Raw genomic sequence first — 26,283 nt, 5'->3', positions numbered from 1 at the left:
GTTCAGACTTGACCTTGGAGACAGTTTCTACAGAAAGCCCCTGAATCCATTGCAAGTCAGGCAGGGCAACCTCTGCCTGAAACCCCCTGATCAGCTGAGCCGCTGGCTCTGGCTTTTTCTTCCCTTCGCTGCCCGAAGCCAGCTAGATGCACAAGAACAGCAGCCAGAATTCAGTGGTGGAGCAAGATGCTGCGTGAGAGTCAGCAGCTCCACAGCCTGAACTGCATCCCCAGAAGAGGCAGATACAGGTGCTTCTGTCATGTCTCACTCTTGGAGATCTCCTCTTTGTACTTCCCCATGGTTTCTCTGACCTGACGTGAGCTGAGCTGTCAGTCTGCTTTCTGGAGGACTCTCCTGCCCCACAGACTGAGGATGAGTGGTTCATCTCCATTCCTGAGCACAAGCAAGCAAAATCAGCATGTCAAATATCCCAGACACTCTCAGCCCAGTGCCTCAGCTCTCCTCTTCCAGACCCGCTAGGCTCAATGCCTCTCTGACTGCTCTTACACTAATGTCACTCCGCTAAGCTCAGAAGAATGATTTTCCCAGCTGATACCATGTCAGTGACAGAAGAACTGGGCTTATGGCTTTCCACTGCCACTCACATCAAACTGAGAGACAGAGACATACCACCCAAATCTGAACTCTTCATCCCATTCACCCAACTACAAGATGTTTTCCAGCTCCTGGCTGTGCTGGAGTCAGGGTCTCCAGACTCATTTGCAGCGAGAGTGGAGTCCTTGAGAGAGGAGATGTGTCAAACAGGTACAAGTAGGTGCAAAGAGAACAACAGAAGGTGCCCCAGGTCAGCACTCACGTGCATTTTCCTCGGCCATGTCTGAGGAGACTTGGAGTCAGAACAGAGCACAGCTTTGCATGGGGGTCTCAAACAATTCACAGTGCAGAATGACTGTCCTGTGCAGTTCCTTTTCCAACACGTCGTTCAGGATGCCTCTACAGCAATGCCAGTAACTGCCTGTAGGGAATTTTATGTTAGAAAATGATCTAATGCACTCTTAATCACCTGGTCTTGCAATCTACAGAAGGAAATAGGAGCAGCCAGTACAGTATGACCCTTCTTCCAGACACCGCTGACTTTAGATACCGTTATCAGTGGTAGCCTGGTCCATGTCCCAGAACTCAAGCTCTCTTTCAGTTAACAGGCCATGAAATTATTTAGACTATTCTTGATATTACATTCTGTTATATTTGTAATTAACACGGAAGATCAGCAGTGCCGTATCCTGCAATCCCTGTATTTTGCTGAATACAGAGGAGACTATGTGCTTAGAGGGACTTAGTCTTCACCTAAGTCTGCATCTGCTACGTTTATGGGAAGCCACCACTTCACAGCAGACCTATCCTATAAGGAAAGGGTTTGATATTGCCAGAGATTTTAATCCGCATGTATTTGAAATACGATATGGGAACCAGCACTCTAAAATCGGGTCTTACCTCCTTTTTTTGGAAAGGACTTTTAAACAAAAGAAAAAGATCTGCCAGCACACTAAGCGTTTGGCGCTATCTTCAATCAGGGAAGCCTAATTATACCCATCATACTGATGAGGAAGCACTGGCACAAAGCTATGCATTCGCATGGCTACAGATACAAAGTGAATCAGTGGCAAAGCTGGAAATAAACCTGGGAAGCACGGTGATGAGCTCATCACCCACCTCAGCATAGCTGCATGCGGCTGGTCACGGCCTAGACCATGTCCTACCCATGTCTGGCAGGTTACAGAGCTGGTGAGGCACCCTCCACACATCTACTTAACAGGGTGAAAGTTTCATTCCCAGTTCTGAGATGGCTTGGAGCGCTCTGGGACACTCAGGGGACCGGTCACATAAGCTGGCCCACAAAGACCAGACACTCAGCTCACTGCATCGTTGACAGACTGGCGGGCTGCAGTCACCCAACAGTCAGAGCATCAGGTCTGAGCCACTGAGATACCCCACAACCACACAGACCATGGGAGAGATGAATCATCTGCTCCTCCTTCTGAAGCAGCTTAATCAACTTCCCTGCATGTGGATCCTTGCAGCAAGGTCCAGCCTGATCTGTCTGCGTATTAATGAACCCCTAGCACGTAGAGCCCAGAGATTTTCCTTGGCACCAGGGGCCAGCACTTGCCCTGTACTCTCCCTGCCAGGTGCGGAGTGCTCGGGTCTAAGAAAGGCTGCAGAATCCCTTGGGATTGAGAGTCATTACATAAACAATACAATAGGATCACAGGCTGTAATTGTAAAAGCGCCTGAGGTCTTGGCACTGAAGTCTGCCTCAGCAAAGGCCTCTAAATGGAGACCCAAACAAAACAAACAAAAGCCCCAACTCTGTCAGCACTTAATGAACAATAATAAATAATAAATAATAACCCTAGGAGCCAACCTAGCAAGACAGATGTGAGGCACCAGGACAGCTCTGAGGAAAGACTGACCCTACAGCAGTTGCCTTCCCTCCCCAGTTTCCTGGACATTGAGCTCAGGTCACCAAGTACTTGCAGGTTTAGGTCCAAAGTGGTGAACTCTATCTCTGTCAAGAGCAGGAACCCCCTAGTAAGGTGTATGAGAGCTGCAGCCTTGGTACGTCCCTGGATCAGGACCTTCACCTGCTAAGCAAGCACACACATATACCAAGTCATGCCTAGCTCTTTCTTATTGCAGGATCTCTCTTTAAGTCCTAAAGGCAAAACAAGCAGATGGAGCTGAGCAAGGGAATCCAGATAGGTACAAGTCTGGAGAAGCCTCCCTCCAGCATCATTATAGTCTTGACTCAGAGTCCCCCACCTGTGCCGTGCAAGCTGAACTCCTGGCAGGGCACCAGGAGAGTTGCCTGGCAGGGACATGGGCTGAAACAAAAGGCCTAATTTAAGTATTTTTATAACTTGGTACTTGTGACAGTGGGTTTAGCAGTTGCCAGCCATCTGGAATAAAGAATTACAGCCACCTCCCCTAATCCTATATTGCCTAAACCCTAAAGCTGGTTATGGTGGAAGGATGAGGCAGCAGGTTGGGAGGAGGCAGTGATGGGAAGGTGGGGGTAGAGAAGGGACCACAGGAAAATTCTAAAACTTATTTCTTTTTCCTGAAAGGTGCTGGGTGGTCCCAGATGTGTCAGAAGTATTTCTGCTAGGAATCAAGAGAAGACAGGATGAAGAAAAAGGGGGGAGAAGGGAGAAAAGGAGTCCTCCATGACCACACAGTCGCATAAGCCACACACACACTCTCACACACGCACACAGAGGCTTACTGGTCCGCGCAGGGCTGTCAGGTAAATTAGATCTGAAAGCTGACAATTTCTGACCATATTTCCTTGATTATTTCAAACAAATGCACACCAGCCGCTGTAAGGAGATTAAAGTGACATAAACGTCCCGAGTGGGAGGAGGGAGGGCAGAGAATTCAGGTCACCCCCATCCGTCCCCCATTTGACAGCCGCTATATCGCTATCCAATCCAATAAAAAAATCCCCCCCTTTTGCTTTAATTAATTTTACAGCTAGCTTGCTTAATTACTTTCAATCAAAATCCTCCTGCCATCGCAAAATTAGAGATGGTTGAGCTCCATTAGCCTAAATTCTTCATTTCCATATAGAAAGAGGCTCCCTCGGCAAAGCCAACAGGGCTCCCTCCTAGTCAATCTGCCACCGGACAGATGCCTGTCCCTCTGTCTGTCTCCAGTTCCTTGGGAGAAGTGGTGGGGGAGAAGGATACAGTTTTGTTCCCACCAACCCCTTTCATAAAGCAACTCCTTGAGAGTCCTGGACACAGGAGGCCTCTGCTCACAGCAAAGACGGCAAGAGGAGAGAAGGACAGCCTGCCCTCATGGCCTTCCTACGGCCATGCTGGAACGAGCATTTCCGTGGCTGCACAAGGGAGCTGGGACGGCAGATGGCCTCCTTTTTGCTGGGCTTTCTGCTGTGCAGCCAGCACTGGTATGGGATCTGGAAGGGACACCTCTCTGGCTAGGGCTTGACGCTGCCACTGTCATCCCACATGGACGTGCAGGCATCACTAACTTGAGCTGGTCTCTGCCGGATGCATGGAAAGGACATCAAGGGGACACAGGGGCAGATCATTTTACATCTGCCTGCTGTGGGGTTTGGTACCTTGCTCCAGCGCATCTGACACTAGCCACTGTCAGAAACATGACACTGGACCATGGAGCTGCAACATTCCTGTAGCTCCTGTAGGCATCATTAGCACCTCTCTCCTGCAACACAAATCGTGAACTGTCCCATTTTGGGCTGATCTGAGAGCAGTCCCAGCTGGTCTCATGTCCATGAAACCACCTCAGAAGTGCAGGGAGTGGCAGCAATAAAGCCATACGGAGCTGGAAAGGAGACAAGAACCCCAAGTGGGTGGAGAGGATGGGTGCAGGAGAAAACCCTGGAAGGAGCTGGGCACGCTGGGAGCGGAGGAGGAGAACTAGCTCCTCTCAAAGGACTGCGGGAACTGGAAATAACTTCCCAGACCGCTCCAGTGGATCATAGTGCAGCATGCTTTACTCCCATTTTCTCCAATTTCCTATGGTCTCCTCCTTCCCCATCTCCCCACACTAGTTGCAGAGCAATGTCTTAATGGGATTTTCCATATGCTCAGCATTCCATGTAGGTACTGAGCCCTGGGAACTGACTCAGTCATTCAACCCAGCCAGCGGAGCTTGGCCCCTGCTCCCTTCTCCCACCACCTGCCCAGGCCACACACTAACCTGGAGCTGCAGGAAGGTCACACCAGTGCCCTGGGCTCCGCACCTCCCCACCCTTCAAGCTCAAGGGGATTCATAAGCACAAGAAGCCCAACTCCTCCCCCTCCCCGACTCCCGGGAAGACAGGTCAAACCCTTGCTTCTTTAGAACAAAATGAAGAAGAGACAAACACAGACCTATTTTGTTTATAAGCTTAAAACTGAATCCAATGGCGCATCTACCTGGGGATTTTAGATTAAATGGTTTAAGAAACTCAAATAGGCTTTTTAATCCGGTCAAATAAAAAGAGCCCCAAAGAAGCAAAGAATTCACCCTGCCGAGCCTCACGCCTGTGAAGACAGCTGGGCAAGAATGGCTTTCTTATTCTCTGCAACTCCTCCCCACCCTGGCATGGGACATAATGTATTTGCCAAAATCTGGAAGCTTAGGATACACCCTGTTCAGGACTCGTGCAGACTTCACTTTCCCATGGACAACCCACTTCTGTCATGCTGCATAGCACTTCCTTCATCCCTTCTGTGTTCTCGTTTGCTGTTCCGGGCCCTTCCCCCTAATACCTGGCAGGCCATGCAAGCATGGTGCCAGCCCTGGTTATATCACCAGTACCAGCCAAAGCAATCCAAGAGGCACTAAAACCCCTAACCTCCATTCAACGCACACATTTATGCACCGTCTTTCATACAAACTACCTCCCTGAATGCTTCACAAGAGTCAGGCAAGAAGATGAGGGGCTGAGCAGCCACATGCTTGTGAAATGCAGATGGGAGACCAGCAGGGTCTGCCAAGGAAAGCTCCTGCAAAGGGTGGCAGCCAGACAGCCAGCGAAGGCCCAGTGGATGGAGACCAACGCTACACGATGTTGGGGAGCTTGATGAACATCTGGAGCTGAATCCCGAGAAAGAGCAGGAAGAAAAGGGGCTCTCTTCTCTGCTGGACGACCACTCCTCCAGGACTTCCAGCCTCCTACCTCCTCCCAGTATCACATCTCACCAACTTTCCAACACAAAGCGTCCCCTATCCCCCACCGCTGCTGTTCAACTCCGGAAATGCTCAGAACCAACCTTCCCCTGCACATGCTCTGCAATAAAATTCCCGACTTGTGTCTCGCCTGCTCCAATGCTCAGAGCAGCTGGGACAATAGAACAGAGAGGCCCTAAATCCACCAGACTCACCCTAAATAGCAATGGCCCATAATTTCGCCTGACATTCAGGAGCTTGTTATTCTTTCCCCTCGTCGCCTGGCTGGAGCTGTTCAGACCCATCAGTGTTATTCTATGCATTAAACGGGAAAAAAAACAACTCAACAACAACCCAGAGAGTTTTCAAGCCTGCCCAGCGAGGGCTGAAGGGGCAGCATCCCTAGCTGTGCTGGCAGTGGGAGAACAGGAGGAATCAATGCCTCAAACTCAGACCCATCCCCTCTGCAGGGGAACAGCAATGAGTGGGTCCTGCTGAGACCCCCAGCAGAAACATACACATACCCTTTTCTCTGCTTCCATCCCTAGAAAGGGAGCTACAATCTCTCCCAGACCTTCCAGTCTCCCACCTGGTGCCTGGGAAGGCTGCTGCACACTCCTCCTCACCACCCAGGAGTGGGGAGCTTTAACCACAACAGTTTGGGGTTTGGGTTTTTGGTTTTTTTCCAGGCTGGCTCCAGCTGATTAAGGACCTGCAACAGGATGTAGGGATTACAGCAAAACCTGGCTCCAGATCAGCTGGGGCACAGAGCCAAACGAGAGAGCGAGGATTGCCCCCAGCCTGGCTGCCAAACCGGCACTCGTCCTGTTGGGAGGCTGTGAGAGCTGGAGCTCTCTGCTGGAACAAGGCCTCTGCCCTTGCTGGCTCTGCTGGGGAATGGCCTGAAGCCCACATGAAGGGCAGGGTTGTGAGGATGAGGGATCTGTGGCTTACAGGGCTTGCTGGAGAGGGGAAAATCCTTTAGGGCCTCACTCTTCGTGCCTTTGCCCCAGGCAAAACAGAGGTGTGAGGGGGCAGGCACATCCCCACCTCCTGTCTCAAGTGGCAGGAGCAGCCCGAGCTGGCAATGCCCTGTGATTCCCCCATCCCTCTGCCAGGGTCTGCACCACGTGGAGCGTCTAGCGGGTACCCTGGAATAACACATGGCAAAATACTCTGTGCTGAGTTTTTAATCCAGGAAGAAGCGATCAGGGAAGGCAATAATCTCAGCTGGCACACAGAGCACAGCAGGGTCTTGCTTCTGGGGAGGCATCAAGAGCAGAATTAGCTTCAAGGAGACTCTGGGGCTTTTTTTTCTTCTGTTAACACTGATCCCTGCCTGGACCAGCAGCAGCAGCAGCCCCCAGCATCTTTCTAAAGTGCCTGTCACTACAATATCCAACTGCTGTCATCCCCTAGGGGGACATCCCCCCATGCTTGGGTTTTCCAAGTCTCTCTTGGACTGGAGCAAGAGGGACAGTAGCAGTCAGAGCAGCCCTCCTGCTCTGACCTGAAGCTGTTAGCCTCAAGTCCTGTTTTAATCAGGTCTGGCAGAGCTGCTGCCTCGTTTCCCAGCCTGCCACCTCGGAGGGATAATTTGCCAGTGCTTTCTCGGAGAGCTCTGTGGAAGCATTTTGCAGAGCCTGAATATGCCTCTCCTTCACGGCCAAATCCTGCGAGCTTCATACTGGCACATCTCCCTCTCCTAGTGACCCCCAGGCTCTGTCTGAGCAAAGGAGTTCATGACGATGCCAGGATTTGGTCCTCTTTTCCAAGCGCTCCCTGGCAAGACCTGGCAGCAAGAGGGGGAAGCTGCTCAGAGCAGCAGGAGGGGGTGGAAATCTGTCTGGCAGCAGCAGCACAGAGGCTTCTTAGTGCTGCCCACCAGACTCATCGTAGCAGAGAAACTCTGGAGTCAGCTCCTGCCGGCCTGGGGCTGTGGGGGGAAGGCAGGAGTTGATATTGCAGGCAGAGGCCACTGGGATACCATTGAAAGCTGCTAAATATGACCAGGTTAGCACTTTAGTCTTTAATGGCAGGTCACCATTAATAAACCCAGGGCCCCAGGGTGCAGTACAGAGCCTCCCTCCCCGCCTCCCCGAAATACTCATTTCATTAACTTCACTGTGCGCGGCGCTCGGCACCTGTCAGAGGTTTGGCAGCCAGGAGGGTTGGCAAGGGTTAAGGACATCTTATGGCAGAGCTAACCACTCTCTCCTGACAGGCTGGAGCAAGGGAAGCTGCCTGCACGGCACCCTTCTCCTCCCCACTGCTGCCCTCTGCCTCCGGTTCCCGCAGGACTCAGCTGGAGACCAGCCCACAGGTTTTGGACCCACACAGACAGGGCACCCTGAGAAGCTTCATGAATGGGGAAGAAGCACTGTCCCAGGAGCACTGGCTAAGGGCAGCCCGAATTGTGGCCCCTAACCCCAACTCCAGCACTGACTCCTCCTCTGGCCTTCGGGAAGTCACTTCACGTCACCATGCCTTGCTTTCCCCATCTGCAGAAAGATGACAGCAGCACTGATGGCCACAGCAGGGAAGAAGGGCAGAGGGGAGTTACTTTGGATCCAGGCAGGGAAGAAGCTCTTGTTAAATAAAAAGACTGTGCAAACAGTAAAGGCCAAATCCTGCTCTCAGGGATGCTAGAATGACCCATGGGATTGCCCCGGTATACTAAAGAGTAAACTTGGCCATTGCAAAGGGTAAGTGGCAGAGAGAGGCCAGTGGAGCCAGCGCAGGGGAAGGGACCACTCAGGCTCTGCATGTGCCATGCACTCTCTGCAGCCTCGTGCATGCTTCCACAGAGGCCTCCAGTCCCAGCGGCTGCAGCACAGAGGACAGGGAAGGACAAGGTGAGAGGGAAGCGTAAGGACAGGGCTTTGCTCCACCTGCTTTCACTGTAACGCTGACCGTTTCCTGGAGGGATGGTGGGAGGGGAGGAGGGACAAACAAATGTCCCAGCTGCCAAAAATCCCATACCAAGTCTCTATCGATCTGCCCTACTTGGCAACTCCAGCTGCAGCCACCGTCTGTGGTGCTGGATCAATAAAACCTGGGCAGACAGGGAGGGAAAGGCACTTTTATGGGAAAGCAGGATCTTTAGGGGGAAGTATTTTGATTTTTAGAGTGCCTGCAGAGTCAAGGAAGAGAAAATACTGGGACTGAAACTGCAGCTTAGTTTGGACACATTTCAAATACCTGCTGAGCCCTTTACACTGGGGCCCCAGTGACCTCCTGCACCTGGGAGCCGCCCCAGCCTCTGTCCTTGCTGTCCACCCACAAAAGCCTCTCACCTGCCCTGGATGCTCTCAGCGCAGATGTGCCGGCTACAGCGACGGGCTGATAAGCCACCAACGCACAGCACAGACAGCATGTGCATGGTAATTCTCCAGGAGCTTCCTGCAGACCCTCTCCAGGGACCTGGGGAGAGGCAGAGACTCCCACAGCTGGATGAGAAGGAATCACCATTCAGCTCAAAGAGCCTCTGGAGATGCCTCAAGTCCCCAGGTAGCACCTCATGATGCTTTCACAGTGTGACTGTCACTGGGGCCAGCCCGATGGGGAAGGTTCAGACCCTGGTGCTGATAGACAGGCTGATTCGGCAGAGAAGACAGGTGCCTGGCCAGCCTGCACAATTTCCATCCTGCCAAGTGGAAAGCACCACACATTGCCCCCTGGCCTCTCCATGAAGGAGATCATGGCCTGGTAAGATGTAGTGAGCCAGGCAGGTCATGCAGATGACCGCCACTGAACCCTTCTGTCTTTCTGTGCCTGGAGACCACTTTCTTATGTTCAGATCATGTAGCCAGGCAATTACTACCGAGCCCTGGAGACCAGGTGACCTGCTGGAGGAGAGCTCTTGTTTGAATGCTCTGGTGACCCTGGCATTTTACTAGTTTTGTGCCCATAACCCCATCAGGAGAAGGCAGCAGAGGCAGACGAGGAAAGTTTTTTTTCTCAGAGGGCTGCTGGGTAGGGCCAACTCAGTGGCAGGAGTGCCCCGTTCCTAAAGCCAAGAGCCAGCAGCAGCCCGTCGGCTCCAATTAGAGCTGGCTGCACGGGGGACGGTGCACTGGGTGTCACCTCCAAATGCCCTTTGGATAGACATGGAGGGGGGGGGAATCTGCAGTTGTTCCAACGTTTCTTGCTCAGCGGAACAACTGTTGCAGTCCTTTTAGCACAAACCCAGCAACTGTTCCCAAAAGCACAGCCTCCTCAGCTCCTGTCCTTAAAAAAAACCCAACAACCGATCTCCAAAACGCCAGCTTCTGAGTCAGGGCAAAAAAGTTATTAACAAAAACATCACTCAGGGGTGGGACACCTGCTCCCTGACAAGCAACTGGCCTGGCTGCCCATGGTTAGCGTATTACATCAGGCCCCAAAAAGAGAAAGGAAAGGGAGGGAGAAGGGGAGAGAGTGGAAAAGAACAGACAGGGAAGACGACAGCAGAAGGGAGCAACAAAGACAAAGAAGAGCAAGAGAGGGGAAGCACAGAAAGAAAAGAGCAAGTGCGAGCGCATGTGAGAGACGGTGCAGAAGAGAGCGAGAGCGTGTGGGGGAGAGCAGAAAAGTGTGCTGCAAGTGGTGGTGTGTGTGCAATAAAGTGTGGGAGTGCGTATGTGTGAGAAAGACTGCAAGCGTGTGTGCATATGGCAGAGAGCAGAGTTAAGAGGAGGAAGAGAAGACTGAGGAAGGGGGAATGATGCCACGAAAAGCAAGAAAGCTTGGAAAAGTGTAACAAGGAAACAGGGAGGAAGAGAGGAACAAAAGAAAAAGTGAGGGCCATCAAACAAATGAGCGTGGTAAAGCAAGGGAGCAAAGATAAAGGCAGGGAGGGAGGTATGGGGAGAGGAGGCAGGGGGCACTTGGGCCAGGGCAGAGCCAGGGTGAGGGTCAGGAAGACAGAGGAGAAGGAAAGGGAGAAGGGGACAGAAGAGAAAAAAGGAGTAAAAGAAATAAACAGGGGGGAGGGAGAGAAAGATGTCTATTAAAAACCTCAGTGCATAACACGAAATGTCAGGGTTTATAGCTTCATTCTTGGCATTGCTGGTACTGAGAACCCCACACAGAAATGTCACTGCTTGTCATGTTTAATCACCTGCTATTTGTTAACACCTTCACTGCAAGGAGCCTGCCCCTCACCCCTTGCAGGCTTTCCTTTTGCAGAACAAACTGCGAAAACATGCCTCTGCCTTTCAGCTCTCTTTGGACAGTTCCAGTTGAGCCCAGAGCCGGACAGGGAAGGCCAGGCAGGGCAGGCACACAGGGCATGGCCGTTTGCTCTCCAGATGGGGCTTTCAGCACAGGGTAGGGCTCCTGCAGGCTGCAGAGATCCCTGGCCAAGCAGGTTAGTGACAGGCACCATCGTTGGGGAGGCAGAAGATGTACATACACAGGAATGGGACAGAGGATGCTCCTGGGAGAGCAGGACAATGCTAGGAGCAACAGTGAGAAGGTGAGTGAGGCAAATCTGGGGGGAGAATGACATCAGGGCAGAGAAAGGAGAGGGGAGTGACAGGGAATGCTCAGCTTGGTGAACAAATAGGCATGGGTATGTCAAGGTGCATGGGGTCATGAGCACAAGGGCAGGGAGGGGCAGGGTACCGGGCCCTTCCTCCTGCTGTATACACCCCCTGCGCTCCCATCCCGCTCATGTCCTGTGCTGAACACATATAAATAAAATCCCTGAAATCCATGCAAGTCCGGAATTCTCCAATCTGTTTGCTTCAACAGAAACCGTCACATAAAAGCAAACATCCAAAGCTATTAAATGTACAGTTACAGTTCCCTGCCCTGGCATCTGTACTGGTGACTTTGCTCTAGTTCCTCCCAAAGCCTTGGACTAACGTTTTTTATTTATGCCGGTTTTCCCCTGTGTCAGGCACCCATGCCCCCACTGTCTGCACTTCCCACCCAGCTGCATACTGTCTGTCTGACATCACATTACACTGCAATAGAGATTATTTCGAGGTCATCACTAGACAAGACTTTTCCCTACTATTTCATGCACTCCAACTGGAAAGAAATCAAAAAAAAGGCTCTCCTCCACACAGTAGGGCTCTCCCATACGAGCAATGAAAATCTAATTCTACAATTTCCAGGCTTACGGAAAGAAATAAATCATCCCCCTACCTAAATGAAGAAAAAAATTAAAGATGTGTATACAAAGATCATTAGAGCAGCTATTTTGTTTTAACCAAAGAATAGTAATCAGCACTGTTTCAACACAAATGAGGGCTCAGCTTCGGCACGGTCCTTGCCCCACGCTCTGAAATGCTTATGTCAGTGTGCAGCGTTTATGAAGTGCTGATGCCAGTGAAGTTAGACTTCCCCTCTAGAAAATGAGGAGAATTTGGGGAGTCAAAGAAATTACAATACGATGAGCTGTAAAGGGATCCTAAAGGCATCCAAACTTTTTTTCGTGCATTCAAACGACAAAAAACTAGCAGAGGCCATTGGCTGCCTGGAGACCAGTGCAAGGGTTTCTGCTCAAGCCCCCCATGACCGCTGGGTGCTGGCTCCCTGGGTGCCCGGATCCCTTGGGCAGCTCACGGAAACGGGCAGCAGAGAGCTGATGGCTGCAGCTGCAGGACCAAGGGGCTTCCCGGCCCTGGTGTCACCAAGATACTAAGGACACGCTAGAGGAACACCCGATACAAAAAAAATTCAAACCTGCAGAAATTTAGGCTCATCTCTCTCAAAGCACTACAATATAATTTTGAAATTCAGTTTAGATCACCCAGGACTAGATGTGGGACTGAAGTAAAAACCTTCAAGCCCAAACCAGGCAGTTCTGGAAATCCAAACTCCAGAGTGCGTTTGGATTTCACATCTTGGTCTCTGGTAGCGAAGGTGGTGTGTTTCTACTCAAATTTTCTTATGCGTTTTCCTTGCAACAGTGTTTTCACAGTCTTTTCTGACTGAGACCTCACTAGTTTCCTAAAGCAAATACCTACATCTGAGTCTCACACACCAGAAGGACCCTATGGGTGGTGGGGTAACCTGCACTGTGCTCCTTACTGCCCCTGCACTGAGGACAGGGCGTTTTGCTCTGTCTGGCACCTTTTCCAGTCACCCACAGCCCCCGCAAAAGTCCACAAATAAATTCAGGTCCAGTTTTCGAACTCGAGAACAACTGGGCTGTGACACATGAGTCCAGTTGATGATGGCTGCCCCCTGCATGGGGAGGGCAGGCAGAGGCTCAGCCCAGAACTTGGGGACACTGGTTTCTGCCCCTGCCCCGAAGGACCGGCACGAGGTCCAGGAGCCACCCCACATCCTATTCTGGGAACGGGAACAGTACACAGAAAGGCCTCCCACTGGCCTTTTGCCAAGGATAAAATTCACCCTTCTGAACACAGGCCAAGATGATCTAAAGTGACTACTGACTTTTGTTGCCCAACTTGAGTCACCTTAAATGGGCCTATTTTTCAAAGTGTCAGTGCTTAGCACAGCTGAGCATCGGGCCTCTTTAAGATGGCTCATACGACATGTCCAATCACCGCTTTAACAAGAAAGACCAATATTTCCCTCCTGTGTGACTTCTTCCAGTCTGGCCAGGCCTTTTATCTTTTTTTCCTCTCCCCTCCCTTCTCCTTGTTCGTTTCTTTTTCAGCTTTTTATGAATTTCTTTCAGCTTTCCTCCTTCTCCCCCCCTCAAGGTCATGCGGCTCATTTCCACGTTGAATATTTACTCAGCAAGCCAGGTCCTTTCACAGGCGATCACCACAAATATGCTTTCTGATAAAGTCCAGAGAAAAGAAACTATAAAACCCCAAACAATGTCAGAAATATATAAAAAATCCAAACGCAGGAGAATATTTCAACAGAGAAAACTAGCAGGTGAAACACCCTTCGAGTTAGTTTACGCCATTTCCCTGCATTTCAATGATTATTTTCTTGCTCTCTTTTCTTGTTTGGTTTTTTCTTTTAATATTTCTGTTGTGTTGTTAGGGCTGTGCCACCTATATGAGGGAGATTGTTATATTTAACCTCTTCTCTTCAACCACAGTGAAACTCACCCTTGTTCAAAAGCCAGAACCCTTCCAGCCTGTGGGCACCTGCTCCTTTATGACAGTGACCCGACAGCTCAAACCCATCCAGAGCAGAGGAGTTTTCAGCTATGCAGTTTGCTAGTTTTTTCTAAGCCCTCTACATATAAGCAGACTGCATAAAGCGTGATGGTTTGTACCTACCCTGGGTGCAACATGGCATAGCCAGAGATCACACAAAGCAAGGTCAAACCCCACTCTCAGGAATGGATGGGGCCCTTCACATCAGTATGGTAAAGGGAGTGGGTCCTGGAGAATCATTTTCAGATTTAATTACCAAGTCAGCTCACAGACCAATCCCACAGGCTGCCTGGAACAAAGTGCAGCTTCACAAAGTCTATATTCTCCAACCCAGGGCTGGTATCCAGAGAGCCCAGCCTTCCTTGCTGCTCTGAGATGTGGCTATTTTGATAAACCTCCAACTTCAAAGTAACACAATTTGGCCAGCACAGCATGACTTTGAAAATCCAAGCCTCGGGCTTGCAGTGGCCAATGAATTTTAAAAATTATTTCTTAGTGACATCATTTCAATCTCCATTTGACCATCAGAGACAGCTATTGGCCCTTCCATGAAGGACAGGTGTTAAAAATGTCAGTTCACTTGCTAACATCTCTTCATCTGAGATCCAATGCCACTTGGCCCCATGGCCACTGGGAAATGATAAGGAAAAGTAACTCTGCTGGCTTTTGTAGTCAGGTCATGGTTTTATGACCAAGGGTACATTAGCCTGCAATTTCCCAAGGGAGACAGGCCACAGTCTCCTTGCTGACAAAGTCAGGTTTGGGATAACAAGCATATAGTAACAAAAGGCGCCCACCTACCAAGATCTCTGACGAACACTGCCTGGGAGGAAGTGCACTGCTCTGAAAGCAACCCCCTTCTTTTTCTGAAGACAGCAGGGCTCTTTGCCTTCTCCTCACTCTAGAGGAGTTGCTTTAGGTTGCTTAGTGTTGCTACTTTCCTTTAATGAGCTCACTATAGAAAACCAGAAATCTGGGGGTTCCTTCTAGCAGGAGAGAGGCAATTCACAGCCATGCTGCCTGCCCTCCACAGCTCTCCCTTGATTGCTACCTATGGCCATAAGCATCCCCACTGCTCCCAGGGGAACAGCTCCCACCTGCTCCCCACCCCACAGTCGCCTGCTGGCAGCCCCACAGAGCAGAGACCTAGCTATCCTGTTTCCATGGAGCCTGACCTCCTGGAGCTTGCAGAAATATGCCCCTCCATAAACAGATACTTATTCTACCTAGGAAATCCTCAAACACTGTCATGATACTCTAGGTTACGTTGGTTTAGGTAGCTAGCTGTAAATACATTCATGTAGTATTTTGAACAGTTAGTACTACTTCAGGAACCGTGCAGAAGCACAACTTTGCAGAGCTGCACTCCTCAGGGTACCAGTGCAGCTGACATCAGTAACAGCAGGTACCTTCACAGGTACCATGGTAGAGCTATTACAATGGCAAAGGTTTGGGTCCACCAGCATCACAGTAACTAAACAGAAACAGCAAGTTACAAGTTTTACCAGACAGTCAGAGGCCTGAAATAAAATATAATTGCAAAAATACTGATTTCAGGTGCTTTCGGCCACTCACAACCCTGCATTAGCAGCACAGCGATGGTGACACCAGCACGCTGACAGCAGTGATGCTGTCCTGAGTGGCAGCATGCTCCAAGGGAGTGGGGTAGGATGTTGTAGGATGCTGTGTTGGCAGTCAGGTCCCTGAAGAGGTTGGGAACGGAGCTGGATGTTACCATATTGTGCACAGGCTCCCCGTGACCCTTCTGTCTCGCTGGCACGGCCCGTCTCGTCTCACTGAGTGCTGCTCGCCCTCCCTCCCTCCCAATGCGCACATGGCTTTAATGTTTTTATTACCTGTTTGACTCGCTGCCTTAGTGCTTCTCCTCTTAATGGGGCTGTAACCGTGGAAACGAGGAATAAACGGCCACCAGAAAATGAGATGATTAAACAGGTCACCCTGGCAAAACAAACTCCGTGTTCACACAGCCCAGGCTGTGTATGCAGTTTCTGTCCAGGGTAACGTGGGGCTGGGTGGGAGAGGGCGGGAGGGCTGGGCCAGGCTCCTAGAAGGAGCCCATCACCGAGAGATGCCTCCTTGGAGAAGGTTGGTCTCTGTCCAAGTGCATCTCCCAGGACAGACATGTGGAAAACAGCAAGGTTTGCTCAGGGAAGATGGAAGATAGCAAGGACAAGACACATCCATGTAACTCGGAAAAAAATAGCAACTATGATGAATATAAATAGGCTGGACTGAAAACAAAACGCAAGTCTGAGACGAGCTGGTGTCCTCTGTTGTCCCCATCTCTGGCATTGCCCATGCCTGCCTCGTGGCAGCTCCCAAGGGGAGTGTAGAGACCCTTCTGCCCATGTTTCTCCAGGCCCCTGGGGCACAGCTCGACCACTCTCCTCATCCCCACTAACAGGCTAACAGCCAAGCTGCACTGGTGCTGACAAAGGCAGGGCGCTGTCTGGCCAAGCACAGCCAGGACCACAGGCAAGGTGGGATGTCATGGAGCACATACCTGGCTTCCTGACGTTTCAGGAGAAAGGGCATCTGCCCTCACAGCTCCTTCCCTGAAGCCACGTGGCCGGGAGGAAGGGGACAGCAGCGTGGACCTCAATGGGACCACCCATGGGGGGTGGGGGCTGCCTGGCTCAGGGACTTGCCTCCAGCATAGATGTATTCTAACTTCTTTCTTGGGACGCTGCAGACACGCCCCTCACCTCACTGGGAACAGCCAGACGAATTAAACTCCCAGTCTCAGCCCTGAGCTGGGGTATACTAAAATCAGCCCTGAGGAATCAGTTTGGAACAAGAGCTCAGCTCAGCCTCAGCACACACAGGGGCTTACCGTGGAAACCAGGAGGGTATGACCACAGCCCTGGGCTGGTGTCCAGACCTGAGCAGGACACCTCCACCACAGCCCTCCTCCTGACCAGGGAAGACGGTTGGTCCACAGCAGCAAGACAAGGAGAAGGCAGGGGTGTCTGCGCATCTCCACGCCCTGCTGGGTGCTAACATCTGAGTATGAGATCCCCTGCCAGCCAAGCTGAGAGGTAATGAGTTTCAGACCAAAATGTTGTTGAAAACAAAAATAAAGCCCCAAAATAAGCACACCGCAATCAAAAAAGCACAATCACAAACCATCATTCAAAGTAGTGAGGTTCCTGCCAGAATCACCGTCCTGTCCCAACCTGTCCAAACCCAGACTCATTGGGTGCTGGCAGTCTGGGAAGAGCAGACTTACTCCACCAAGAGCAACAAATTCAGAAGAAGAAATTGGAACGGCAAAACTTGGCGAGGTGGAGATGAGAGACAACTGCTTGAAGCACAGAGGCGAGTGGTTGTGCTTTCTTTCAAAAAAAACAGCAGGTGGTTTATGAAAAGGGCCCTATTCTTTAGAGTAATTTGAGCCATATTTCATTGTTTGATAGAAAAATCCTAATATTCATGACCTCCTTTAACTGGAAGAAGTTTGCTCATCTGAATATCAGCCCACAGACAAATGGGGAAATGAAAAATAAAGAGAGTAAGATAATGGAAGGGAGGTAAATGGGCAGGGGGGGAAGGAAAGGAAAACCAAGACAGAATTAAAGGGCGAATGGGAAGTCCAGGAGGGTAACAAAGAGTGACGGGACTGTGGGAATAAGGAAAGGAAGGAGGACATAAAGGAAGGTTATTTAGCAAGAAGAATTAAATAGTGCAGCACAGAAAAAGGCTGAGGAAAGCAAGAGTGAATGACTGAAAACACAGCAAGAGTGAGCAAAGGAGCTTTCTCTGAAAGTTTCCAAGCTCATGGATCCAAAACTGTCATTCTTGTCCTACTGAGCTTCTGTTAAAAATATTCACATGCAATCAAGAAATAAAAACAGACCCTCTCTCCCCAGCCTCTGTTCCCTCACCCTCTTCCAACTGGGTCCTCCTCTGCTAACATCTGCTGCCTGCCTTCGGGACATGCAGATGGTAATTACTCCAGGAGCAGCTTCCTCTCCTTTCTCTGCTTGTGGAGGGCCACTTGGAAGAGAGCTTCAAGCCATGGAAAGATACCACACACACCTCCACGCCACATGGCAGGGAGAGGGGGATGTGGGAATCAGGGACGTGCCCAGAGAACTTGATAGCACAGGGGGTGGAAGGTGGGTGAAAAAATGAAGACATTTGTCTACAGAATATGCCAACAAAACATCCCCCGGCCTGAAGAAGGGAGGCCTGGGGAGAAGTTGGCTTGACATCTGGAATTGCTCGTGCTCCTCCAGATAGGGGAAGGGGTGCTGGAGGAGAGGTGTGCTGGGGAAGCGCAGGTAGCGAGGAGGAGGAGGGCTGCCCTGGGCGGGCCGGCTCAGGGAGTAGATTCATACAGGCACGGTGCTGGCAAACACCATGCGGAGAGGTGGAGCTGCTTTAATGAGAAGATGCGTCTATGACTCAGGCCTCAAAGGGATTGGGACTTTATTATTTTATTTTTCCATAATAAATTATGCCCTGGGATGCCAGGTCCTGCCGGGTTTTTCTGGAAATACCAGACAAAAGCTGGTGTTGCTACCTGGCTTTTGACAGTTTCCCATGTATGGAAGCTAAAAGTTCCTGGTTATTCCTCTGCTCTGCCTCAGCCCAGCCAGTCTCAGGAGAGGGGCTGACACCACAGCATCATTACCACAGAACAGCCCAGCTGGAGCTCTGCACCTCCCTGCCCAGGTCCCGGAAAGCCCTCCTTGTGGGTCCATGACAACCTGCCCTGGACCCAGGGGTGCTCAGAGCCCGCGGCACTGCAGCTGCCGGGGCGTTGAGGGTGCCACAGGTCAGGCGGGCGCAGGAGCTCCCAGGAAGCAGGAGCAGGCTCAGCTCTCCCACACCCCAGCCACCACACCCCGGCTGGAGGGAGGAGCGCTCCTGCCCGACCCCCACACCCATCCATGGACAGCAGCCAGGCCTCATTCACTTATCTCCATCACTGAAGAGCCCAGCCCTGGCTCTGGGCTGCACAGGGGAGTATGATTATGCCCACTTTATAGATTAGGAGTTATTCATCCCACACCAAATCCTCAGACTCTGTCATGTCTCACAGACCTGTTCTGGAGCTCTCTTTGTTAGACTTCAGCTAAACTTGGCCCTACTCGCATTACAAAAATCCCCTGTAAAACTGCCTGCCTGCGGCTGTGGACAAAGCCTGCTGCCAAAGCCATCGCTGCCCCCGGCAGCAGGAACGGTGGGGGATGCACTGCAGCAGCAGTGGGAGCACAGGGACATCTAACACACAGGGCACAGACCACGCTGATCTTCTCTCGCTGCTAAGAAAGATTCCCTCGTTGCCACAATGATGCAAGCACACGGAACCAGAGCACAGAAGAAGGTGATGTCTTGAGAAAGCAACTTGGAATACACAAAGATCAGCACGATACCAACACAGGGCACGTGAGCGTCCGGGAGTGTGGAGGTGGACGAGTGTCTGGGGCAGATGTGCATGTGCAGGACAGGGTGACGGGGACGTGGGTGTTGGGTGTGGGGAACACCTCCAGAAACGCTCCAGCAAAGCTTGGTGTTTTCACTGATTTCACAAGATCCTCTGCTAAAATGTCACCTCTCCAAAGCAAAACATGTGCATGTAGGTGAATCATCGTTTCACACCCCAAAACCAGGAATGGGTGGCAAAATTCTCTAGTGAGGCACCAAATCTTCAGGGGATTGCCATGAAGTGCACCCAGTGACTTTAGTCTTCCCATCCTTTTTCGTTGTATCTCCTCTCTCCGCCCCTTACTCTCTCTTGCCAACCTACATGGGTTGTTCAGCTTTTATTCTAAGCATGAAACTGCCTTAGGACTGGAAGCTTTAAGCAGTTTCCCAGCCTCCAGAAATTTTCTGGTGGTGTTTCTCCATGGCAGAGCAAACAATTGCCTTGCTACCTGGGAAATTTAAACAAGAACATATTTTACACAAGTGAAGTGCATATTTTTGGTTCACTGTAACTGTTTGTTCTCAAAAAGGCTTGACAATCCATTTTATTTTCTGGAATCACCACATGAAGAAAGATGGGAAGTCTCTTGGGAAAGAGGGGAGAAGGCTGGTGCCAGGTTAACACACTGGGAAGAGAAGTTAACAGCTGGACTCAGCCACTGAGAGCCCTATGGATGGGCAACAGGGGGTCTACAGTCTGGGGGAGGGAAATGCATCATCATCCCTCTCCAAAACACATTCTGCTCCACAGATAAAGCCTGTGCTTATGTGGAACAGCAGCCCAGCCCACAACTGCAATCAGTATTACTGTCTGCCTAATCAGCAAGCTCCGGCCAGGGACCAGGAGCCCACCAGCAAAAGCTGCACAAAAGAGAGGGGGAAGCCCCAGGGTACCGATCCCAGCCACTGGCCCTGCTCTGTGTCCCATCTGTCAGTCCAAAAGCAGTCCCCAACTGGAAGAGCTCTGTGCAGCCCCTTCAGTGCTCACTGGTGGCCAGAATCTGGGCTTTGCCCATGCAGGGGCTGTTCTGTCACCCTGCCAGGTCCGTCCTCCTGCAACACCATTGTGACCTGGTCCTGCCCTTGACCCACCCGTGCCCCTCTGGCTAAGCACTGTGCACCCCCTCTATGTCCTCAACCAGGCTGCAGACATCTGGGGCAGCTCCCCAGCCCCGGCCAGTGTTTCAGTCTGTAAGATCACTGGTCAAGCAGGAATGGGGATTAGAAGCTAGCAAGTTTTTCTTTCGCTACTGATGTCTGCCTCCATCTAGCATGCGAGCCCTGGGAGAGGAAACAGGGAGCAACAAGGTCCTGGTCCAAGGGGCTCTCAATCCTCAAAATGGATTTTACCTGTCTCTGAAAGCTGCTTCCATCTCTCACCCCCCATTGCTTTCTCCCAAGGGAAATCAGTCTAAAAGGGGCTAATGGAACAATGTCCCTCTCTCTCCCCCCTCTCATTTTCTCTCTTTTTTTTTATTAGCATTTGTGGAATTTATTCCCAAACTCTCCTAATCTTTCGTACACAACCATTTGATTTGCATAACCCAGCCCCCTCTCATAAAAACTGGCTGCTAGTTTAATTAAAAAATGTAAATTTGCTGTCATCTCGGGGCCTGGTGAATTAGGACGACATCGGCATTTTTTATTGCTGAAGACGTCCAAATTGATCCAGTCCGCATTGAACTGGAGGGGAGGAGACAGTGCCGCGTGGGACTTCTGGCTGTAGGTTCTGCCCCTCCCCTGCTTCCAGCCAAGCCTCCTCTGCCCCCTCTTTGCTTTGCAAAGTGCAGCTGAAGATGAGGACACTGGTTCTCCCAAACCCCAGCTGGATTGGCCAGCATGGCCTCTGCAGTGTCAGCACTTCTGGGAGCTGAGCCCTGGTGGCACCTGAGCTCTGCAAACCTTGGGAACAGCAGTGAATTCAAACCCTGGGAGGGAGGGAAGAAGCCCAGGTGGAGGTGGGAGATGCAGCACAGGCAATGGTTATCTTCACCTCCCACAAGACTTTTCATTACTTTCCAGATACTTTCAACCAACTTTTCAGAGGGAAACCTAAATTGTAGGCTACCTGGCAGCCTAGGGGTGTGATCTGATGTTAGAGTCAAAGTGGCCACAAAGGCTCTCGCTGTGAGGGAGCCGAGCGCTCTGGCAGCATGGGAAGTGGGACAGGCAAGGCTGCACAGGCAAAAGCCCTGAAATAAATTCCCCGCTCAGACAGTCCTTTTCAACAGAGGCAAGGAGGACTCAGAGTGGAAGCATAAATAGTCCAAGAAAACAGAAACTGATGATATGGAAGCTACGGATTAAATGTTCAGTCCCTTCCAGCCAAGGTATCTGTATCATTCACAGCCGGTTTTAGTACATGTTGCCTCTCCCCCTCTCACACACAGTGTTTCACAGTGGAAGGATGTGGTACCTGCACGCATTGGCAGACCCTGCTCTGTTGGTAGCAGACCTGGTTTAGATAGAATAGGACCCAGAAGTCAGGGCACAGGCGGGGAAACAGGAGTTTAATATCTCAGGGATCAATTTTCTGGTCTTTCAGTGAGTTATCACTCTATGGCACCAAACCAGTAGAAACACCCCTATGGACTTCAACCAGCTTTGAAGCACGCTCTTCAAGTAATAGCTGGGCTCTGCTTAACACCACGGTGAGAAGGTTAATCCCTGCCTGGGTAAACCCTTCTTCCAAGGAAAAGTCTTCACTAGGTAGGCTTAAGCACTTGAATGCTTTCTACCCAACAAGCATCTCAGACTACTGAAAGAGACCTGAACACCCAAACAAACTGCCTGTGAACCTTCTGTAGACCATGAGCTCAGCACAGGAATGATACCAACCTCAACTGAGCCAATGTCTCTCCAAAAATCCGTACTGTCAAACAAACAAAAAAAAAAGTTGGCACCAGCCCAGAGAAGGTGTTCCTATCCTCTGGGTGTTTCAAACAACAACAGTGATTTGACAAAACAGTCACAAAACCACCCTCTGAGTGGAAAATTAGGTGTTTCTCCACCCATCTACCATAGGTTTCTTGGTCCCCATTCTGAGATCAGTTCCTGTAATCTCATACCAAGGATAATTAGGCTGGGGAACAGTTTCCCAAAGGAAGTGACAGGTGCCCAGTCACTCAGGATATTTACAACCAGACTTACAGAAAGTCACATGTAGGGAACATCTTGCCACGATCCTGGGTGGATGGACTCAGTCCATGAATTCTTTCCAGCCCCCAACCACTATGAAAGTTCCTGGCCCTAGAAGGTCCATGCGAGGACTGACTGAGCTAAGAAAGCCCTCGGCAAGAGCAGACTGTCAGACCCCACATACCAAGTCCCTCTGGGAAAGAAACCCCTCCAGACCTGCCTCTGCCAGCTGGCAGCTCGTGTGAGCAGCCCTCGGGCATAGCCTCTGGGGAGCCACAGCCTGAGGGCTTGGAGAGAATTCAAGAGGCAGCGACTGAGGGAGATAAGCTGGCCCAAGTAGATAAGGGTTAGAGGTGGTGATTATGGGGCAGGTCTTTGCCCCAAGATCATGACAAGACGGGTTCACCCACACACAGACCGTAATGCTGACTTAAACAGATCTTCCAGATCCTCATTTCCATGGCTTACTGCAGCCCCGGGTTCCCATACAGCAGCACCAAAACCCATGCGCAGCGGCAGGAAGGCTGAGCGCCCACGACGCTTCTGAGGAGAAAGGGTCACTTTTGGGGGGGCAGGTGGCGGGGTGGCAGTCCCTCTTTGGGTAAGCGGGGCTGGGTGGGCCAGGCGGGGCAGGGGCGGGGGCCGGGCGCGGGGGCCCATTGGCCAGCGGGCCGGGCTCCAGCCGGCAGGGGGCACTGCCTCCCCGGGTAGGGGCATGGCCCCGCCTGCCTCGGGGCCAAGCCCCGCCAGGAACACACGGGCAGCTGCCTGCAGATCCCATCTCTGCGCTGCCACAGCTCCTGGAGATGGAGATCAGGGGCTAAATCACTGTTTATTGCTCTTTAAAGCATTTGCCCTCCTGCAGTTTCACCACATCCTTAACTCCTGGGCTGCCCACGCAGCCTCCCAGCTCCTTGATCTAGAAGGGAGGCAGCCGCACGCCCACGGCTGGACCCAACCAGAGCTGGCGCGTCGCGCTCGCGGGTGGAAGCAGTTCCTGAGCCGCTCGGTTCCTGATGTCAATGATAGAAATAAATAAATAAATGAAATAAACGATGACAAAATTATCCTCTCAATCAAAATATCAGAGTACATAGTTCAGGCCCAGTCAATCATCAACCAGTTTATTACCATCTTACTCCTTATTAAGAAAACCAACACACACGCACACGTACACATACACTCGGCAGTAATTACCTGGACCATGGTGGATTGCCAGCACAGGCCTGTTTGGCCCATTGCTGTCATTTAGCTGTTAAACAGGAGAGAACAGTTGACACCATTTTGGAGGAGCAGGTATGGTTGTGTTAGCAGGTACGGAGCTAAAGTGGTGGGACCAGGTCCCAGAGAGGGAGGTAACACGGCCCAAGGGTTTCCTATGGAACTCTGAATTTGCTGACTTTGCCAAGGCTAAATAAGACCCTGCCCCAGACTGGCCAAGGGCTGGAAAACTCACCAGCACACCGGACCCCCAAGACCCCAGCTATAATCACCCCCCAGGGTGATGAGCCCTGTCTGCCACCACACCCAGCAGAGCCCACGCACCGGCCCAGCCCACCACCAGGCCAGACCCTGCTCCCCATCCTGATACCTGATCAAAAAACCAGAGGACGTGCTACGAAAAGCTACAACCCAAAACACACCCAGCCCCAGTACAGGGGCCTGTAATCTAAAACCAAAACATTGCCCCAGTCTGGCCACCCGTTCCTCCTCCCTGTGAGATGCGAAGGGGTGGGGGAGGTCTCATACACCTCACATGGAAGGACAAAAACAAACCCATCCCAGATATGCCCAGGTTGAAAAAAAAAATACTCATTAAATGTAATAAGCAGCCTCTTCATCTGACACTGCCTTGTCCCAAATAAATTAAATTCCTTTTCATTTAGACAGCACGGGAACCTGACAGGCAACCTTTACCAACGAGACGCCAGAGCTCAGAAAGGGAAAGAAATGAAAGAGAAAACAACCCACACAACTTACAACAAATATAAACGCAGAATCATTTCAAAACCCCCGTAAACTTCCCCTCCGCATCCTCCCCCGGCCAGCCCGCGCCTCGCCCCGCCGCCCGCCCGCCGCCCCGGCCCGGCCCGGCCCGCGGGGGCCGCCGCGCTACCGGGAAGGACCCGGCGGAGCGGAGCGGAGCCCCCGGCTCACCTCGCCGCCCGCCTCCGCGGGGCCGGGGAGAGCGGGGCCGGAGCGGCGGCAGGAGAGGAAGCCAACTTCCGTAAAACAAGTGAAAGAAAAGTGAAAGAGGCTGCGAGCCCCCGGCAGCACCTGGTGCCGCCCCCGCGCCCCGCTCGGCCCGGCCCGGCAGCCCCTCGCACCGCCCCGCCACCCGCCTCGGCGCCGGGAAAAGTTCGGGGCGGCTGCGGCGGGACCGGGCGCAGGGTCCCGGAGAAACTGCCCACAGCGCCCGGCCCCGCGGCGGCAGCGGCGGCGGCGGGGGGACGCGAGGCGCGGCGGGGCGGCCGGGGCCGGGAGGGCACCGCACCGGGGGCAGCGGCACCGGCAGCCGCACCGACCGGGGGCTCCGCCGAGCGGCGGGCGGGGGGCCGGGGGCAGGAAAAGGACAATTGTGCTGTACTTACCATAGTCGGAGAGACGAAAGCCGAATTCACTTAAATAATCAACTTTCATAATACTTAATTAATACCTAATTGCAGCTGATTGCTCCCGAATAACAAGTTGTTTAAAGCACTGATGTCATTGCCGTGCCGGTCCTCCCCGAGTCACTTTGGCAGCGGGGCCGGGGGCGGGCGCCGGCCGCCGCGGGGGGCGGTGACTGGCAGCCGGCGGACACGCCTCCGCGCCGGGCCCGCCGCCGGGGGCAGGTGCGGGGCCGGGGCCGGGGCCGGGGCCGGGGCCGGGGCCGAACCCGAACCGAGCAGAGCGCGGCGGCCGGGTCCCCTCGGGCGGCCCCGCGCACCCCGCCGCGGCCCCGGGCCGGCCCGGGCGGGAAAGGGGCGCGGGGAAGCCCCGCACTCGGGGCGCGCTGGCGGGCAGGGCCGCGGGGCTGCCCGCCGGCACCGGCCCGGCCGAGGCGGCCGCGATGCCCCGCTCCCATCGCCGCCGGCTGCCGCCGCCACCCGCCCCGCGGGAGCGCGGGTCCCACGCGTGGACCCGCAGCGGGCGGGGAAAGCGCCGCCGGAGCGGGGCTAAACCGCGGGGGGCTGCGGGGGCCGCGCCGGTGCCAGGGCCCGGCAGGAGCCGCAGCTCTCGGGCAGGGGCCGCCCCGGGCACAGCCCTCCCACGCGTGTCCGGGCCCGGCCGTGCGGTGCGGGGCAGGGCATCGTGGGGTGGGCGCCCGTCGCCGGTGGCGGCCCGGCAGCGCTGGGTGCCCGGGCCCGGGGTGGCCGGTGTCACAATCGTGGACGTTAAAGCATCTTGCCCAATGCCCCACAGGAAGCCAGCGCCGCTCCGCCGCGGGAGCGCTTGGCCCACAGGAGGGGTGGGTTTTCTTTTGCAGCGAATTTCCTCATTTTTTGTTGCTTTATTTTTCTAAGTAGCAAAGAATGCGAGGGAGGTTCTAAGAGGCGTGTTGGGTAAACACAGATATAAGCCTCTTTCTTTAAAACAAACGAGCAGATTATTTACCTGATTAAATAGGTATTCTGAGCAGGTTGTAGGCTGTTTTTGTGAACACACTGTGTCTGGCTCCGTGATTTTGGCAGAGCAGGGCTCCTCACCAGGGCTGGGGAGCAGTCCATGAACTCACCAGCTCTTAAATTTTTTTTATAAGCAGAACTTAATGTGCTTTTCAAAGGAGGCCAGCATCATTACCCCACTGCACGGATGGGGAAACTGAGGCACTAGCAAGGGAAGTGACTCGCCAAAAGTGGCTGGACAGGTTAGTCACAGGGCTGGAAGGAGCCCAGGTTGGTCTGGTTCCGCACACCGGGAAACACTGCGCCCAGAGAGTGCCCTGAGCCCAGAGACCCAACACAGCAACTGC

General features: G+C 52.6%; 1 protein-coding gene across 2 annotated transcripts in view; it reads right to left on the bottom strand.

Moving 5' to 3' along the window:
- Positions 1-25,062, bottom strand: part of CASZ1 (castor zinc finger 1) — a 96,719-nt gene extending 71,657 nt beyond the window's left edge. For both annotated transcript variants that reach the window (XM_075113747.1, XM_075113749.1), the window contains exon 1: positions 24,920-25,062. In XM_075113747.1, coding sequence (XP_074969848.1) covers positions 24,920-24,968 — 49 coding nt within the window. In that variant the 5' untranslated portion in view covers positions 24,969-25,062. The remainder of the gene's footprint in view (positions 1-24,919) is intronic.
- Between the last annotated feature and the right edge of the window lie 1,221 nt (positions 25,063-26,283).

This window comes from Phalacrocorax aristotelis, chromosome 19 (assembly GCF_949628215.1).
Source record: "Phalacrocorax aristotelis chromosome 19, bGulAri2.1, whole genome shotgun sequence".
In the NCBI taxonomy this organism is placed as follows: Eukaryota; Metazoa; Chordata; class Aves; order Suliformes; family Phalacrocoracidae; genus Phalacrocorax; species Phalacrocorax aristotelis.
This window is presented reverse-complemented; position numbering and strand designations above follow the sequence as displayed.